Source organism: Camarhynchus parvulus, chromosome 1A, assembly GCF_901933205.1.
Source record: "Camarhynchus parvulus chromosome 1A, STF_HiC, whole genome shotgun sequence".
NCBI lineage: Eukaryota > Metazoa > Chordata > Aves > Passeriformes > Thraupidae > Camarhynchus > Camarhynchus parvulus.
The window spans coordinates 18129727-18147677 of NC_044586.1; the positions used below are offsets into that span (position 1 = coordinate 18129727).

The 17951-nt window shown below is 38.7% G+C and overlaps 1 protein-coding gene across 2 annotated transcripts in view; it reads left to right on the forward strand.

The window, feature by feature from the left end:
* The window catches only part of SCUBE1 (signal peptide, CUB domain and EGF like domain containing 1), a 196158-nt gene extending 178667 nt beyond the window's left edge, over positions 1-17491 (forward strand). For both annotated transcript variants that reach the window (XM_030959460.1, XM_030959461.1), the window contains 8 exons: positions 56-259; positions 1671-1832; positions 5086-5253; positions 6093-6254; positions 7636-7833; positions 9245-9397; positions 9872-9951; positions 10993-17491. In XM_030959460.1, the coding sequence (XP_030815320.1) occupies positions 56-259; positions 1671-1832; positions 5086-5253; positions 6093-6254; positions 7636-7833; positions 9245-9397; positions 9872-9951; positions 10993-11145 (1280 nt within the window). In that variant the 3' untranslated portion in view covers positions 11146-17491. The remainder of the gene's footprint in view (positions 1-55; positions 260-1670; positions 1833-5085; positions 5254-6092; positions 6255-7635; positions 7834-9244; positions 9398-9871; positions 9952-10992) is intronic.
* Positions 17492-17951: the final 460 nt, after the last annotated feature.

Consider the following 17951-nt stretch of genomic DNA (forward strand, 5'->3'; position numbering starts at 1 on the left):
CTCTTTTAAACATGAATCTCAATTGCTTCTAGTTTTGTTATCATTTCCCATCTAGACACCTGTAACATTGACTGTGTTCGGAAAAGGATGGAGCAGAAGCTGCAAACTGCAATCAAAACATTGAGGAAATCTATTAATAAACAGCAATTTTACATTCAGTTTTCTGGGACAGAATATGAAGTGGCTCAGAAGCCAGCTAAAGCTACTGAAGGGCATGAAGCGTGCAGTACAGGGCAAGTACTGCAGGATGGAAAATGTGGTAAGTCCAAAGAGCTCGAATATTCAGTCATATCCCCCAAATCAAACAGTCTGAAATTACCTTTTCCATGGTGAACCCGGGAGGAAATCTCAGCATATATGCATGGACTATGGATGGTTCATACGACTCTGAAGGGAATTCATTAGATGGTTGTAGGAAAGCAGAAGTGTGAATATGGATACATTCCCATGCTGTCAGGTGGTAGATATCAAAACCTTCCGCAAGACAATGTTGGCAATTAGTTCCTAGTTTCTCCCATCTTATAAAAATATATTTACATATATTTACATTTATTTATATTTTTATATATTTATAATTCGGTAAAACAATAATATGATATTTGCCTAGTTGCTGTATATTTACTTTTATATCACCAGTGTCACTCTCCTCACCATCAAACAATCCATGATCCATGGATATGTTATATTTAATGCTCAAAAGGTCCAGTTAAAAAAAAAGTACAGAAATCTATTTCATGCAAAATACCTAATTCCTTTAAGCCTTTTCCCATGTTATCAGGCTCTAGTGCTTTGCTGGGGACAGTGTGCTGATGCAAATTTATTAATGGCAGTTCTCAGCACTGCAAGCTTTCTAATCACTGACAGACATCTTTTCAAAATCATACCTATTTTTCCAGCTTTTGAGATACCAAGTGATTTACAAGCCAAAAGAGGTCCCATCTGATAGGTGCTTCCAGTGAGTGGGTTCAGAGGTAGTTGTCATCATATGGGAAGAGTGATATAGAAACTGTATTTGAAAGGTTGTTGCTATCAGTATCTAGAAACTGGACATTATCTAGACATTTTAACCACCCCTACCCAGCAGAGAAAAATGTGAAATGCAGTTATGTGCCCTGTTAAAGCCAGAAAAGCACGTGTATTCATATCTGTATTTAGGATGCTGTACAGTTGGGGTGTTTGAGTGCCAAGAGACAGAAATTATTACAGAAATTATTACAGGGAACACATTGCCAATGGAGAAATCTCTAGAACTGATCTCAGGGGACAGACTTTTTGTTGTCATCTGCCATAAAACCAACTTGTAACTGCACCTGGTATAAACTAAAAGCTCACACTTCCCACACTGTATGCAGAACTGCTTTAATAAACTGCAAGATACTGTTTCAAGACTGCACCCAGCTTTATTAACACACCTGTGATAAACACCTGAGTGCACTACAAAGCCATTTAATAGTTTAAACATTAGAAGCAGGACCTCACCCTGATAAAATTTACCTAAACCCCAGTGGAGATGGGTCTGTTTACATCAGGATCCTCGACTAACACATGCAAAACATGTGCCATCATAATCCTCGGGACAAAGACATCCACCTTCTCTAAATGTTCGATATTAGGGCGAATAATGTGATCAAAATGAACATCCTTATTTAGACTCCCCCTTGTTTCCTCAGTTACCTGCAGCACGGGCACCTTCTATAGCGGAGAACACAAGCAGTGCATCCCGTGCTCACCAGGAACCTACCAGGACACAGAAGGCCAGCTCACCTGTGAGCCTTGCCCCAGCAACGATGGCCAGGGAGTGGCGGGCGCCCGCAACGTCTCGGAATGTGGAGGCAAGTTGAACTTGGTCATAAAAGCTTTAGGTATTGCCACACACACACCCTGTGAGGCAAGGAGGCTGAAAGAGGAGAGAGCCTGCCACAGTTCTGGCTTGTAAAGGTAATAGAAGAAATCCCTGTGCACTTACAAGCAGTGGATGGTTTGGCTCAGGCCATCCGCTCCCATTGCTGACAAGACAATGGGATCTGCTGCAGCAGTGTGAGTTATGGGATAGAAATGAGCAAGCCAAGCAAAGCACTTTGTGCTTCACCTCAGGTATGGAAGTGCTTTGACTTGTTAGGGCTCATCAGTGTATTGTGAGCCAAAGGGATGGATTGGTTTGGAGTGGTATTGGTGAGTCTAATAATGAACCTGCTCATTTAGTGTTTTGCAAGAGATGCAGCTTTCTTGCTCTAATTAGCAGCAATTATCAATTTGAGATAGTTATCCTGTAGGGATCTGTAACCCAGACTCAGAACTAATGATTGCAATTTTCAGCGCTGCTTGAATGCACTGTAACTTTATGATGTAGCATCTCTGATTCAACTTCATGATTTATAAACTAAATTATAATGATGATAATACCTGGTGCTTCTACTGTAACTTGATCAATCTAAGTTTTTAAGATACAACTGTTTATTTTCTTTACCTCATTTCATTACAGACTATCAAAATCTAGTTTATAGCAGATACATTGTGTGACTTTGAAATAAATCTGTCTATCTGCTACACAAGTTCTAACTTGAAAACTCATCCATGTAATTTACATTACCGAGTTCTTCAAGGATATCTGAAGAGAACACATGGCAAATATCACTTGAGAAACTGCTACTTTTTGCCATGTACTGAATAAAAAATAACTGCAGTGTCACCAGTCCAAACACATGATAGATTTTGCTGATTTGCTGTATGAAGGAACTATCAGACAAAAAATTTGAAACACTTGTGCATTTTTGCTATGCTGATTTGTATTGATCCATAACACAAGAAAATTATATCAAAATACAGCCTGAGTTTATAAAGATTGTCTATGGCATACTGACAAAAGCAGCAAAACAACTAGAAGAAAAAGACTTTTGTTTCAAGGCTTATATTGGAATTATTGTTCTGTACAACAACAAAAAAAAACCCCTTCTGATTATTTTTGCAGAGTGGATGTATCTCACAATGGTTATTGTCAGATCAAAACAGTCTGTTTTTCTGGTCAGCTCTCCCCTTTTCCTCTGGAAGTGGCAAGACAAAATATACTTTGGACTTCATAAATTTCCCTGTCAAAGATTTTATCAAAATTTGTGTCAGCACATGTGGCTTTGTTAGAAAGTCTGTACTGTCTGTACTCACTGCCAGTAATCAATAGTATTTTTGCATCTTATCTTCCAGAGCAGAAATGCCTGTGCAGTAACCCATAAACTTTCACTGAAATCTTCACTTCTGAATGTGAGGAATGTACAGTCCATGTGTCAGAGATTTTAAGTGCCTGTTGTGCAGAAATCACTTGTAGCTGCAAGTGAATTCCGTGCTGCAATGAGTTGCCCCTGCCTGGACACCAGGCACCCACCAAAGCTGATCTCTCACTGCCTTCCTCAGCTAGAGAGGGGAGAGACAGGATTAATGTTCATGACTTAAGGGCAGGGAGAGACCCCTCACCAAATATCAAACAGACTTGAATTGGGAAAATTCAGTGAATTCATTACTAATCAAAATCAGAGCAGGACAAGGAGAAATAAAATATCTCCTAAAAACACCTCTTCCACACCCCTCCTTCCTTCCCAGGTCTACCTCCTCCCACCCAGCAGTGCAGGGAGATGGGAATGGGGATTATGGTCAGTTCATCACACTGATGTTGTTCCTGCTGCTGCTCCAGCATGGGGCCCCTCCCACAGGAGACTTCATTAACTTCCCGATGTGACTTCATCTCATGGGCAAGAGTTCTCCAAGTCACTTTTCCAGAGGGTCAGTCTTTCAGGCACAGCCTGCTCCAGCATGGGTCCCCCACAAGGGTCACAAATCCTACAGGAAACATGTTCCAGTCTGGGTTCCAATAACCAGTTGGACCAGGCCAGTTAGATCAGTTTTGCTCCTAATAACAAGAGCAAAATTGTCCTCAAATTAGTAGCATCATAATATTTCTCTGAGGTCTGTGTCACAACAGCCAGTTTGTACAGTCATATTCCAGCCAGCTGGGATGGGAGCACAAGGAGATCCTGGAGATCCTGACCCCACGGGTGTCCATAGGAGTTTGACTTTTGTGGGGACAGAACTTGAACTTGGCTTTCACTCAGCAGCTCTAGTTCATCTTAAGTACCAAAGTTCCTCATTCATGCCAAGCACCCAAAATACTGAATGCCCCAAACGTTTCCCAGCAAGTATCAGGGTTGTTATGAGACTGCAATAATACCTAGAGCTCTCAAAACTTTCTTATTTTCAAGCCAGTTGTTTCTGTCTGCTGTTCAGTTCTCAGGGAAGCTAAATTATAAAGTACTGGGGTTAGGCAACCTCAGGGAATATGTGGCATCTCACAGTGCTGGTGTCCCAGTCTGGAGTGGGGTGAAGATACACATTCATGCCACAGTCTTGAAAAACCTGACATCCTGGTTCTCAGGTTCACAGAGGAAAGTACTCAAGCTAGCAAGAACAAAGCCAAACAAATGCCTATCAGAAACTGCCTGGAGAGCAAGTTTGGAAACTTCTGTCAGTAGATTGATTCACAAAGCAATTTGCTTTACACAAATCTCTGTTTCCTGGCAGAGGAGCACCTGACAAGCACTAGTTTTCACACCTATGTGAAAAGCTGCTGGTGTTAGGTATTCTCATAGACAAGGTGCTGGACTGCTACCATCCCATCTGGTAAACCCCATGATCCACTGTCCATATCGCTAACTCGGAGATACAAAAACTTGCTTCATAGGCATGATTCAGTTCCATTTCTTCCTATAAAGTGCTTTGAAATACTGAGATTAAAGACTTGGTGAAAGTACAAAGTAGTCTAATGAAATCTTAGTAGACCCCTTTCTAAAAAAAAATAAATGCAAACACAATCATAGTTGCCAAAAAGCATATTATGAAACTGGTTCTATTTACTGGTGGTGGTTTCAGGAAGAAGATAAAGGGACAATACAAAATACGCAGGTAAGATTAGAATTTGATCTGCAGCTGTCTTGATGTCACATAATTAAGTGAAAGAAAGCCTTGCTAACTATTTGTGGGTTTTATACTTCATCCAGAAAAGTCAACACACTAATAGAGATGATCATTTTCAATTTCTAGGGCAGTGTTCTCCTGGGCACTACTCTTCAGATGGTTTTAAACCTTGTACAGTCTGTCCTCTTGGTACGTATCAGCCTGAACCAGGAAGGACCCTCTGCTTTCCCTGTGGCGGTGGGCTTGTGACCAAATACGAAGGTGCTGTTTCCTTTCAAGACTGTGAAACCAAAGGTGAATTCAAAATCCTTCCACAATTCATCCTCCTACTTCTGGGCCTTTGGTTTATTATCAGCAGTGCCAAGGGGGTCTTGAAGGCTCCAAAACAAACATTGTTGCTGCATGGGCATGTGATTAAATGAAATGGTCAAGAAATCTGTAAACTGGGAATGGTCTGGGGTTGTGCAGGCTGAACAGGATTTATGGTTTTCTTTGGAATTTACCACAGGCAGGCAGGGGGTCAGCACTGCTGTTGGTAAGGGAATCAGCCCCACTGTGTGGCAATAAATAACACAAACTTGGATTAGACAATGCTTTAGCTTTCATGTCTTGTATATTTTTATTTACTGTATCACGGAAGCTAAACAGTACAAAAGTTATACCAAATTAAGGATTACTCATGGGGTAGGCAGAAACTGTAAGGGTGCAATGCATTCTGTATTCCATAATGTCAACTTCCAGTGCCAATGCTGAAGAAGGAATCTGCCCAAATGCATTTTGGTTTAGTTACTGAAATGACATGCTGACTCTGGCAAACAGACACTATTGGAAACCTCTCTCCTGCTACTGTGAAAGTAATTTTTCTTGTTGACGTGGATTTACATCCACTTCTATTTATTACCAATATATTAAATACAGTGAGAGATACATATCACACATTTCTAGTTCATATGGGTTTTGCTCTGGGTTTTAATTGGAAGATTCTTTATACTGGGAAATACAGGGAGCTGGTGTCTTTTCTGCTTTTTATGGCCTAGTAAGAATGTTGCAGACCAGGTATGTCCAGGGCAGAGGAAAGCTGTCTGCACTGGAGGTTGCTGCTTTTTGAAAATAATACACCTCCTACCTTGCAGTTCACTGTTCTCCTGGACATTACTACAACTCCACAACACACAGATGTATCCGGTGCCCTGTGGGAACATACCAGCCTGAGTTTGGTCAGAACTACTGCATTACCTGCCCTGGCAACACCAGTACAGATTTTGATGGCTCCACCAATGTCACACATTGCAAAAGTAAGTCACATTTATATCAGTGACACAGAGTGTGTCTTTGGATCTGAACTGCAGCTCAAAGGTTGCATCTGTCAGTCTGGACTTCAGATTTGTATTTCCTAGTTAGCAAGTATCTGCTGCCAGAGGGAATAGTAAAAGTTGGGAAAACAATGAGGAAAAAAAGTTGGGAAAGTACCACTTGAGGCATATGAGTGTTTTAGATTTAATATGATTTCACAGAGTTCCAGCTACAAGTTAAAACTACAGAGCCTTTAGTTTCCCATATCCTGTAAGTTGTGTAACAGTGATGCATATTTCTCTGTGTCTCTGTAGAGCAGAATATCTTCTATCAGAGTAACTGCCATTTTAGAATAATTGTAAAATGTCAGAAGATATGGTCATGCACGCTGCAATTGCCAGGTATCGCTTCGCTTATGATAGTGAGATCTTCTTGGAGGCTTTTTTGCTGTACTCAGCCTCCTATCTTAAAAATTTTAAATGTCCCCAAGGATTTCAGTACAGTTTTATTTGATCCTTTGTGAATGACTGATTATTTTGGGCAAGCATTTTTTTTCATCTCTACCATGCTAATTTAAGAGAATGTTCCTATAATAATTAAGCAATGTTATCTAACTAACTATTCATGTGCAGATCTCCTGTAAGTTTTTAGTCTGATTATGTGCCATGTGTTTTATAAGCCCTTCATAATTTCTAATGTCATTTGAGTAAACGATATATTTGTATGGAATTTGAAGAAGTTTGCTGATTTTCCTGTAAAATAAAACCACCCTTGTTACTTTGCTGTCTTAGGTCATCTCAGTTTTCAAGCCAGTATCTGACCTTGCATACTATTTGGGGGTTGGATTAAACAAAATATTTAAACATATATGTAATTTTATGTGCATGAGTAGGCCTGGGGAGATCAAACTTAAGTAACTTGTGCCAAATTCAACATGATTTTTGAAATCTGTAATTAATCTGATTTTTATAATTAAGACTGATTTTTGAGATCTGTAATTAAGTAAGGCCAGCTGTTGGGACCAGCACTCTCATTCAACTAATGTCAATTAAAAACTGTGTAAGTTAAAGCATAGTTATATATATCTTCTGCATGTCAGCACAGTATCCATGGTAACCACAACTGGATCATGTTTATTTACTTGCATTTCTCAAGCAAAGTTAAAGCAGCCTGGATGAAGCATTGAATCAGTTCGTGCTCCAGAGATTAAGGTTTTGCAATCAGGTGGAGCAACCTCGTGGATCAAATATTCCTTTAAAGCTGGAGAATGTGTGCATTTCTAAAGCCACAAGGAGGAGTTTAGACTTGCTCATGACAGATCCAGAAAAATACCTTAGATGAATTTATCAACTCACACAAATACTAATTTATATTTTTCCCCAGACCAGCACTGTGGAGGAGAACTGGGGGACTACACTGGCTACATTGAATCACCCAACTATCCTGGAGACTACCCAGCTAATGTGGAATGCATTTGGAATATAAATCCACCCCCAAAGAGAAGAATACTCATCGTAGTACCTGAGATATTTCTCCCAATTGAAGATGAATGTGGCGATGTTTTAGTAATGAGAAAAAGTGGTAAGCTGCCAGATATGGGTTATATTTCCTGCAAACTGATGGAGTGAATAGTTCATATTGAAGGGATGACTGTCTTCAGTGTAGCTAGTGTTTCTAAAAGGTTTCTTGAATGATGTGGCACAGCAAGTTAGAACACTACCAATAACAGTTATTGGTGTGATATTAATTGTTCAAGTTTATTGTCTGAACCACAAAGCAGTTAATGGGCTTACGTCTGGCCCAGTTACCACATGGGATAAATCACTGCCGTTCTAGAAATTAACAATGATAAATTATATTTGGAGAACTATCTCTGTAATCTGTACAAACTGTGCTCTCACTTATCTTTTGTAAATATATGTATATATATGCTGCAGTTATTGCTAAATCTGGGCAATGTGTTGGTACAACTGACACCCTCAAGAAATCCAAAGTTATCCTGCTTTTCTGTAGATTGGAGGGGGTGCATTGTGTCTTTGATTATGAATTTAACTCAACAACTTCTAAAGTTAAGATCCCCATGAAATGCACTCCTCTTTTGCATTGGAGGATGTGGGCATCCTTCTGGTGATTTTTTGCTATATATTTTTTGCTAAGAAGCACCAAACCTGAAAGGCAATTGTTCATACGGAGTTTTTGTTCAAAACAGTGTATTTACTCACAAAAATTGTGTATTTTATTTGCTAGAACAATTTTCACAATTTTTTATCCCCGAGGGCCTGTATTGACATCTCTGTATATCAGAAAGAAGACATCAAGTCACTATAGATGGAAGGAAACTATACCTGTGCAGATGAGCTTTTTTAAAAGCAAACACTTACTATAACAAAACACATCAGTTGTCCTTCTGACCCCAAACTGTGGTTCCAACAGTGACCAAAGCCAGTGCACATCAGGTTGCACTTCAGACATGATTTGCCCTTAGTGAAGCTGTGCTGGCTGTCACCAACCTCCTCCTCACATCCAGGTTAACTCTTCTGTGGATCACTGACTCTGCAGGGTGTGACAGTCTTTTCTTCAAAATTAACATGCCAAACATTACTTTCTGGTTTTATTGTGTTTCTATTTGTAAGTGGTTTGTTGCTATCAGATGAATTCTCCAAACTGGCCATGTGAGGGGCTGGCTACCATGTCTGCCTGGCATGCAGCTCACTTGTCCTTACCTGTCTGGGACAAGCATATGGGCACTCTGGGATACAATGCTAGAGTAGTAAAAAAAAAAAATAATATTGACAGTAGTTTTTGATACCTCTATGGAAAAACCTACTTCTCTTCATGGGCAAATAAGGACAACATCCGTTCTGTCACAAAAAGCTTCTGCTCTCAGGACACTTCAGCTGAGAAGTGTCTTGTCAATTTGACATGCCTGACCCTAGATGAGGAAGGGTGCAAAAATTATTATATAAAGAACATCATTTAACTTTATTTCTAGCTTCTCCTACTTCAATTACTACGTATGAAACATGTCAGACCTATGAGAGACCTATTGCATTTACCTCAAGATCAAGGAAACTCTGGATTCAGTTCAAGTCAAATGAAGGAAACAGTGGCAAAGGATTTCAGGTCCCCTATGTGACTTACGATGGTGAGAATGGAATTGATTTCATCTTTGTGTTATAGCTGAATTACAGAAAATTTTCCTTTAGAATCTCTCTTACACTGCTTGCAGAGATAGAAGAATGAGGAAAAACTTTTTGTGCCTCATTTAATTTTAGTTGCAAAGACTTTGAAATAACATGCATATAACATATATAATGTTTGAAAAGTTATTTTGTATCCCTGTTTCTTCATCTCTAGAGTGGAGATAATACAGCATTATTATTTGGAGGGAGTAGTTTTTTGAGGATGTAAGTATGTATAGGGATAATTCAAAACCACTGTCATAAAGAAATAGAGAATTTTAAGGTGATTAAATTAGAATACAGCAACCTTTGAGACACCGAATAATTAACTGGATGCAAAATTTCTCAGCTCTGTCTTCAAGAGGAGGTCTAGCTCATGTCGGACTATTGCCCTCCCAAAGGATGCCACAGTCACTCACCAGATCTTTATTTTTCAGAGGACTACCAACAACTGATAGAAGACATTGTTCGAGATGGCCGATTATATGCATCAGAAAACCATCAAGAAATCCTAAAGGTAAGAAATTTCTGCTTTCTTTGAAGCCAAACAAGAATTCCTTTTCCTAAGCATTTTCCTAAAATAGTTCTCAATACCTTGATACAGTCATTATATTTAAAGCTCAAGTGTGACCCCAAATTCAATTCTCTGTGTTCTGAGGTTTATGCTGGTATTTGAAGCAGCCCAAAATCAAGTAACCTGAGCTGGGCTCAGAACATGCTTATGTCCTTTGTGGAAGCAGGAACTAAATGAAATATATGTTAATATGATTAATAAGATTGTATGTTCAAAAAATTAGTCAGCCAAGAATGAAGGACCTGTTGTTTGAAGAGCCTTCTTTAGCCTTAGTCTGGCGTTTAAATGTTTAAATGACTCATTAAGTTTGCTGTGCATTAAAAAATGTATTTACCTAAATCACTATCTTGCCTCAAGAAGAAATGGTTTTCCAAAGATACAAGCAACACCTGTAATAACTAACTAATTAAAACTGAAAAAAGGCTGGTCAGAGGGCAAAATTGAGCCGTGTGAATGTAGGACTTGGAAGGACAGGAGCTGAGGAAGAGCCAGCTCCCTTGGCCATCCCTGCCCAGCACTGTTCTCTCCCTCCAGCTTTTGGGTTGCTCAGGTCCCAGCTGCAGTGCACAGTGCCAGGCACAGGCTCAGCTGAGGCTCTGAATCAAGGCTTTCCCAAGGTACAGAAGGTCCTTGGAAAGCTCAGCATCCCTGAGGATCAGCCTTGTCTCCCATCCATGGAAGGAAGGCCTGGACAGCAGCATGGAACAGGTGGAAAGGAACAGGCAGAGGCAGCTTGCAGTTCTAATGCAGACATCTGCAGTTTGTGGTTAATGCTCCTGCCAGGAGCCCTGCAAAAAGCATCCAGCACAGCAGGCAGACTTATCCCTCTGAAACTCCACTGCAACGTGGAGCAATTTCCTTACACTCTTCTACCCAGACTCAAGTTTTGCAAAACAGACCTGATTGTTCTTCAGTTTTGAAACCTATGCAGACACTAAATCCAAACCTTGCTTTTATCTAACATACCTGTGTTGTCTTCCATAGGACAAGAAACTGATTAAAGCTCTCTTTGATGTACTGGCACACCCTCAAAACTATTTCAAGTACACAGCACAAGAGTCAAAAGAAATGTTTCCAAGATCATTTATAAAGCTACTGCGATCAAAAGTTTCCAGGTTTCTACGACCATACAAATAGTCTAGTGGTATTCAATATTTGGTTACTTTGCATTCCTGTCAAATATTATCTTTCCTCCATAGTAGAAACATTTGCTAATTTGAAAGCTCTTTTTTGCAGACTTTGTTCACAATTGTTAATGAAGAACACCTATAATGTTTTATAATTGTTAAAAGTCAATGTTCTGAATGGGATTCTTACTAAAAAAAAAAAAAAGCATCCCTGAGTACATCTAGTTGTAGATCCAAATTTGTGGCTGCACTAGTGTATCCTCACTTTTCATCTGAAATCTCACTATGTAAAAATATTCTTTCTAGCTTTTTATTTTTCATCAACAATAACTCTTGTCAAAAAAAGGAGGAATCTATTCAAATATGATTAAACTACCTGCAGATAAGTTCTGTTATAGAAAGTATGTAGTATAAATAATACTTGGATTTTGAATTGCACTTGAAGTTTATATTTGAATCTTTAGAAGAAAACGAAACAATCTAAATTTTGTTATTTCTCATTTGTGGCTTGGTGGAACCTCTGTCCAAGTAGAAATCAAAAAGGAAAAAAAAGAAGAAAAAAAGCATATAATTTTGTTCTATGAATTACATGAGATTGAGTCCCATGCCCTAATGTCCTAATGTTTTTATCTGTCCTCTTCTAAACTTCTTCAGAGGTTTGCCACTGTCCATTACTTAATTGAAACAGATTAGCTCTGGATTTCCATGCATCAGTCGGTCCCTTTAAAGACATTTACAATAGGATATGTAAGAAATGAACAACAACATTAGTAGTCTTGGTTTTCTTTCCATTAAGAGAGCATCTAATTAAGTACAATATATAAATATATAAATATATACTTCTATTTGTGGGTACATTAGTAACGTTATCTCTAGTTATTGTAAATATTATTCATGCTTAAGTCTTTACTCCCACACACCCTATTTACTCATATCTATATGTATCTTTATGTAGACAATTAAATAACTTCTCCAAGTGCTTGTCACTTCTATTAACACCCAACTGAAGCCTTTTGAGGTTTTATAATACTGGATAATGGTTTACTCTGGGACAATCTCTTTCAATATTTATTATTCCAGGAAAAATAGCATCAGTGGAGATGCAACTGCTGCCCAGTATAGGGTCAGCTGTTGCCTCTCCCTTGGGAACCCCCCACATGCAGACCAACACTGGGAACACAACTGTGTCCAAGGCCCAGACTGCCAGGGGCTCAGGGGTGAACAGGACACCGTTTTGCAGAAGAGTTGGAGGGCAGGTTCTGTGTTTGCAGAGACCTGGCTCTCCCTTTTATCCCAGATTTGTAGCCACAGCGCTCATCAAGCACAGGGACTGCAGGAGAGCTTTAGCCTTGTGCTCAGGCCCTGCTCATAGAGCGATAGTGGGTTTGCCATGATGAGAAATCCTGGGTTTCCTGCTGTTTCCTGGCACAGAAGCTAAATCAAATGGGAGAGGAGCCTTTATTTTCTATTAGTATTTCAGCCTCTTTCATTTTCAGTCCCTTCCTCTTCTGTATCATTTTCCCTTTTGATTCTACAAGTTTATTAAATGGAGAAATGAACTCTCCTGGCAGCATCCTTTCAGAAAAAGACTAACACACAGTTTTGCTTTGCTGCTTTTTTTTTTTTTTTTGCCTGTCTACCTGTAGTTTAACACATTTGGATGTTCTCGAAGACAGGTATTAGGGGTGGTTGTGGTTATCTTCTGACACTTTCTTTTTGTCCTTGAGCAAGTACTGCTTAAACTTAATGGTTGGTTTCTGTTGACTGCAAGTGGTTGAATATTCCATTTCTATGAGAACACACCTTAAATATTCTGTTGAGTTTTTCTACTAACCGTCTTGTAATTTTGCTTGCCTTCTTCCTTTTTCTGTTGAAGAATATAATTTTTTTCTTTCTATGCTTGAACAGTCTTTTATAGTTTAACAGGTTGGTTTTTTTTCACTCATGAACCTTAGATCTTTGGTGAGCTTTCTTTTTAATATGTACATTAACCCTTGTTAAAAAATGTCACTTCTCCATAAAGGTCCTTTGTTAAAGGCTGTTCTAACTTTTTCTTGAGGATGTTAAAACTACTTTTATTTATGGTTCACCAAGGGTCACTAAAAAGGGTCACCAATTTTCATTAATTTTTTTCTTTGACAGTAGTCATTTGTACAAAAAAAAAAAGTTTTTAAAAAGCAAAATTCTTTTCAGGTACTCAATTATGTGGGAGTATACAGCTGAAAAACTACTTTAGCCAAACAGTAGTTCGAAGTCTGACAGGTCGTTCAGAGTTTTATTCAGATCCATTAAAAGGAGTCAGGATTGCAGCCTATCTACTGAAAGATATGAAGGAAAATATATGGAAAATATGGTGAAAAATAACTTACTCACTTGGCAAATGATTTACAGTGATCTTTAGTATTTCACACTTGAGAAAGCAAACTTCAGAATCTGGTATTGTACACTGAGTTTAGTAAAATCCTTGCTAAAATCAACATGTTTGGACATAATACCATTGTATGACAGTGATGCCAGACTCCAGAAACAACTGGCAGCACCATAACATTTTCCAGGTTCCAAGCTCCATGGGAAATCCAGTGCCAGAGAGAAACCATAAGAGGGACATGTCCCAATTCTGGCCACTGGTAGTGGGACCTCAGTAGAGCTGTGAGAGGTGAATACAGGCAAGAGAAATTGCATTTGGCTCTGGCACCACTTGCCCTGACTTAAAACCACACTACAAAAAAGCGGCGTTGTGTCCAGTTCATCCTGACAGACAACCTGAGAATGAGGCTGATATTCCCCAGAGCCACGTCAGGGCAGGGACTGCACAGTCAGGACAAGGCACTTGTGGACTTCTGAGGCAAACGCAGGCTTTGTGTTGCTGAAGGAAGGTGCTGAAAGAAAGAGAATAATTTGACCCTCAGAATTTGACACTTAAATGCTTTTGAACATCGAGGGGGTTCATATCTGATATATTTAGAAATCGAGTCAGGCTTGAACGCTTGCCACTCTGCACAGAAATGCTCTTGGATGTACAAATTTCTAATGAAATAAGTAATGACAAGTGGTATATAGGGCAGTCTGAACTGGTTTCAGTTGATTTGAAAAACAGCATAGAATTTTTATATCAGCTCTAGAAGTTAAAAATGCTTTGACTTTCATACTAGATTTACAGTTACAGAAACCGGCAGTCACCAAATAGGAGGTGAGTTCAGCTCTTCATCTGTTAGTGTAGGATGCCTTCATTGTCAAAGTCAGAAAACCTGTTGCTACTACACAATAACAGCACAACAGCAAAGAATGTCTTCTTCTACAGATGAGACCTACACACATCTGGGAATCAAAAACCGTACAAGGAGAAATAAAGCTGCCTTTAAGCAAACCAGCTTTGTGAACGTGGCAGAATATAACATTTTAGCTTTTACCCTAAATGTGAAATACTTCATTTGAACATACCAATAAATACAGCCCTGTAGCTGTTCTTACAGAATTACACGTTGTCTACAGGACAGGTGCAACAACAAATTTATGTGTTAATACAGGTAGACTGAAGAAGTGCCCATTTGTGATTGCCCAATTCTGTGGCACAAACCAAGCTCTTTATTTTCAATTTGCAGATGCCTATATGCTTAAAAGCTGCACCTGCAGCACTTATCATTTTAAGCCTCTCTTTCTGCTTTAAATAGTGCACTTATTTTTAGTGAGGTGGTGGTGAATCATCCCTAACCGTTCTCACAGGCCACCAAATCACTGCCTGCACACCTGCTGCAGTCCAGGACACGGCAGCAATCACAAGTTGCTCATCAAGCCCCGAGTTGTGCCTTGAAAGTGCTGAGGACACAAAGGTGCCTCTGTGTGTCATTTGAGCACAGGGAGCAGCAGGATTCTGTGTTCAGTGCGTTGTAACCTCTTCTGCCACACTGCATCTTGCCTTCAATAACAAGACTTATCCTGCCTGGAGATTTAGCTCACAGAAACTGGATTTAAAATAACTGAATAATAACTGAAGTCTTTCTTTCGTCCCATTTTCTTGCCCTATCTTCCTTCTTCCATCATACATTAGATTTTTACCTAAAGACCAACTTTTCAAAAGAAATTTATTTCCTCATTGTGCCATCCCCATAGAATAAAGTTATGACTACTTAAGATTTAGATTAATCCTTTCTACACAGCAGCTTTATTCTAGAGTAAGCTTACTTAAAACTAGCTTACCTTGTAAGCCAGGTTTAGTTTAGTTTAGTTTTAGACTAGCTTAAATAAATACAGGATTGGTCAGAGAATTTTCAGAAGGTCCACATTCTGAATTGTCAGCGGGTTTTAAAGAGCACAGCTCACCTGATATCCTGTCTGTGAGCAGAATGCAAGAATGCTGCCACATGAGTGAGAAACATCCTTTACATGTGTTCAGCATTCCAAAAGGACAGTCAAACCCCACCCTGTGCCTTTTTATAAGCCTGCCCAACACATTCAAATTTCTTAGATCAGTTTTACCTATAAAAAACCCAGTTCTAATCTTGCAGATAGCAGGTTTGGAACTTCAGGAGCAAAAGTAGCACTGTGATTCTTATACAGGATCTGCTGACAGGTGTTTGACAGCAAAACTTACCTGCTCTGTGACAGCTCCCATTGTCTGGACTCTAAATATCTTTGAATGCTCTTACAAACTTAGCTGGAGTAAAATCTTCAGCAGCTGGACCCAGTGGCAAACTCCTCAGCCACCTCAGGGGTCTGGATGATTTCTTAAAGATAGGAATGAGTGACACACACAGTTCCTTATATCTGTATCATGAGTTCAAGGAGTTGCATTTTTTCGTAGTTTAAAACCACTGATTGACAGGAATGGGAGTAACTGGAGGAGTTCTTATAGAATCTCAGTACATTGGGACTTTAATGAAGTAGTTTTCTAGAATGACAAACTGTTGTAAGCACTTGGGAAAAGGAATATTTTGTCTTCCAAAAGAATTTATGGAAGAAGGGAAATTTCTGTAAGGTACTATGAACTTACTCCTCAGCGAGAGACTTGGATTCAGAGTCAGGTCTTGTGTTTTTTCTCTCATCTGAATAGAAGCAGAGTGGAAAATAAACAATGTCAAAAACCTGTTATCTAAGGATCTGAATATATACAATTCCAGTTTGTTATTTCATTTATTTATTCTTTCATCATAAAGCTTTTAATCTATAAAATTAATATGTAATATACAAGAGTTAAATGTACAGAAGTACCTCTAGATCTAATAATTTAAACCATCTGTATTCAGAGAGCAGAGATAACAAGTTTAAAGATATACAAACAATTGCAATTCAATTTTCTCAATATCTAGAAAAAAGTGGCTTTGATTAATTAAACTTTATTTTAATTATTGTGAAAATATCTTTTTTAGAGTTTGTTTTTGTTACTTTTTTAATTAAAATTATTTTGTAAATATTGTTTTCTATGTTTTATAACTTAGGCCATTAATTTGCATTGAGAGCAGCAGGATCTCAACATGTTGATTATAAAGATACTTTAGGAGACTGGGGTGGATGTGAGGCAGTTGCCAGTTTTATCATTCCAGATTACAGATCCTGTTATTTCTTCAGTCTCATTGACATGACAGGAAGAGTTTTCTGGGGCACTTGAACATTCTAATTTAAACAGAATTCACTATCAAGTGTCATTCTAAAGTGCTTTTCATTCTCATAACATAAAAAGAATATGTATCTTAAAGTTAGTGCTGGTTCTTCTTCCATTGTTAGGATAAGAAACAACACAGAACTCAGAAATACAAGGGAATTTAATAGATTACACACATGGCTAGTAGAAAGACAAGGAAAGCTGTGGGATCTCTATGCTTGTAGGGAGCAGTGGAAGCGATAAAACCTCACATTGGATCAGATCACAGAGCCTTTTTTAGCCAAAACCACTGAGGCCAGTGGTACTTTATCCTGCAAAAAAGTTCATTATGACCATATCCAGCACCAGTTTAACCAGGAATTTGTGGCAGGCTGAATTTCAGGGGTAAGCACACAGGGTGTAATACTGGTTTCTGCATCAATTTGCTCCACATAAACCACTGCGCAGGAGTGAGATTTTAAACTGAACTGTTGTAGATGCTGCTGGGACTTCTAAGCTTTATTACCAATGTAAATTGTGTACAAACAGCTATTTCCATATGAAATGTACAATAATAGTTTAGAGCAAGGGTAGTGAATAACTGTACAAAATTTGATACTTAGAAAATAAAATACAGTGCTAAGCTTTACCAATATTTTAACAATTCTGTCAGATTTATAGTAGAAAACGTTGTTGTAAATGTACCTTATAAGAAAATACATTACCTTTTGCCTCTGTATATTAATAGCTTTGATTTCTATGTCAAAGTTAAAAATGAAGCATGTAATAAAATTTTTTGTTAAAATCACTTTCATAATAAACTTAAAATGGAATGGATACCCCTGCCTGCCATTTATTTGTGTATAGGACAAGGCTTCTTGCACAAGTGTGGACAAGAATCAGAAGAGAACTTTTCTTTTTTGATAGCATTTACATATTTTGGTCTAATTTGCATCCTTAAGCAACAGAGCTTTTTCTTTTTCATCCAGCTGCTGGAGTTTGTGGGACACTGATACAAGTTCCTTCCAAACAGGCTTCAAGGAGAGTTTTTAAAAGAAATCCTGGCTACAGCAAAGGACTAGATGACCAATATTCCTCCAGGACTTTTAACTACTTGTTAAACTAACTCTGGTGTTACCATGTATAGCTCATGCACTTGCCCTTTGTCACAGCCCTCTATTGAGAAGCAGCCTCAAAGAAAGAGGCAGAAACCTCTCATGTTCCAGCATGGCATGTGC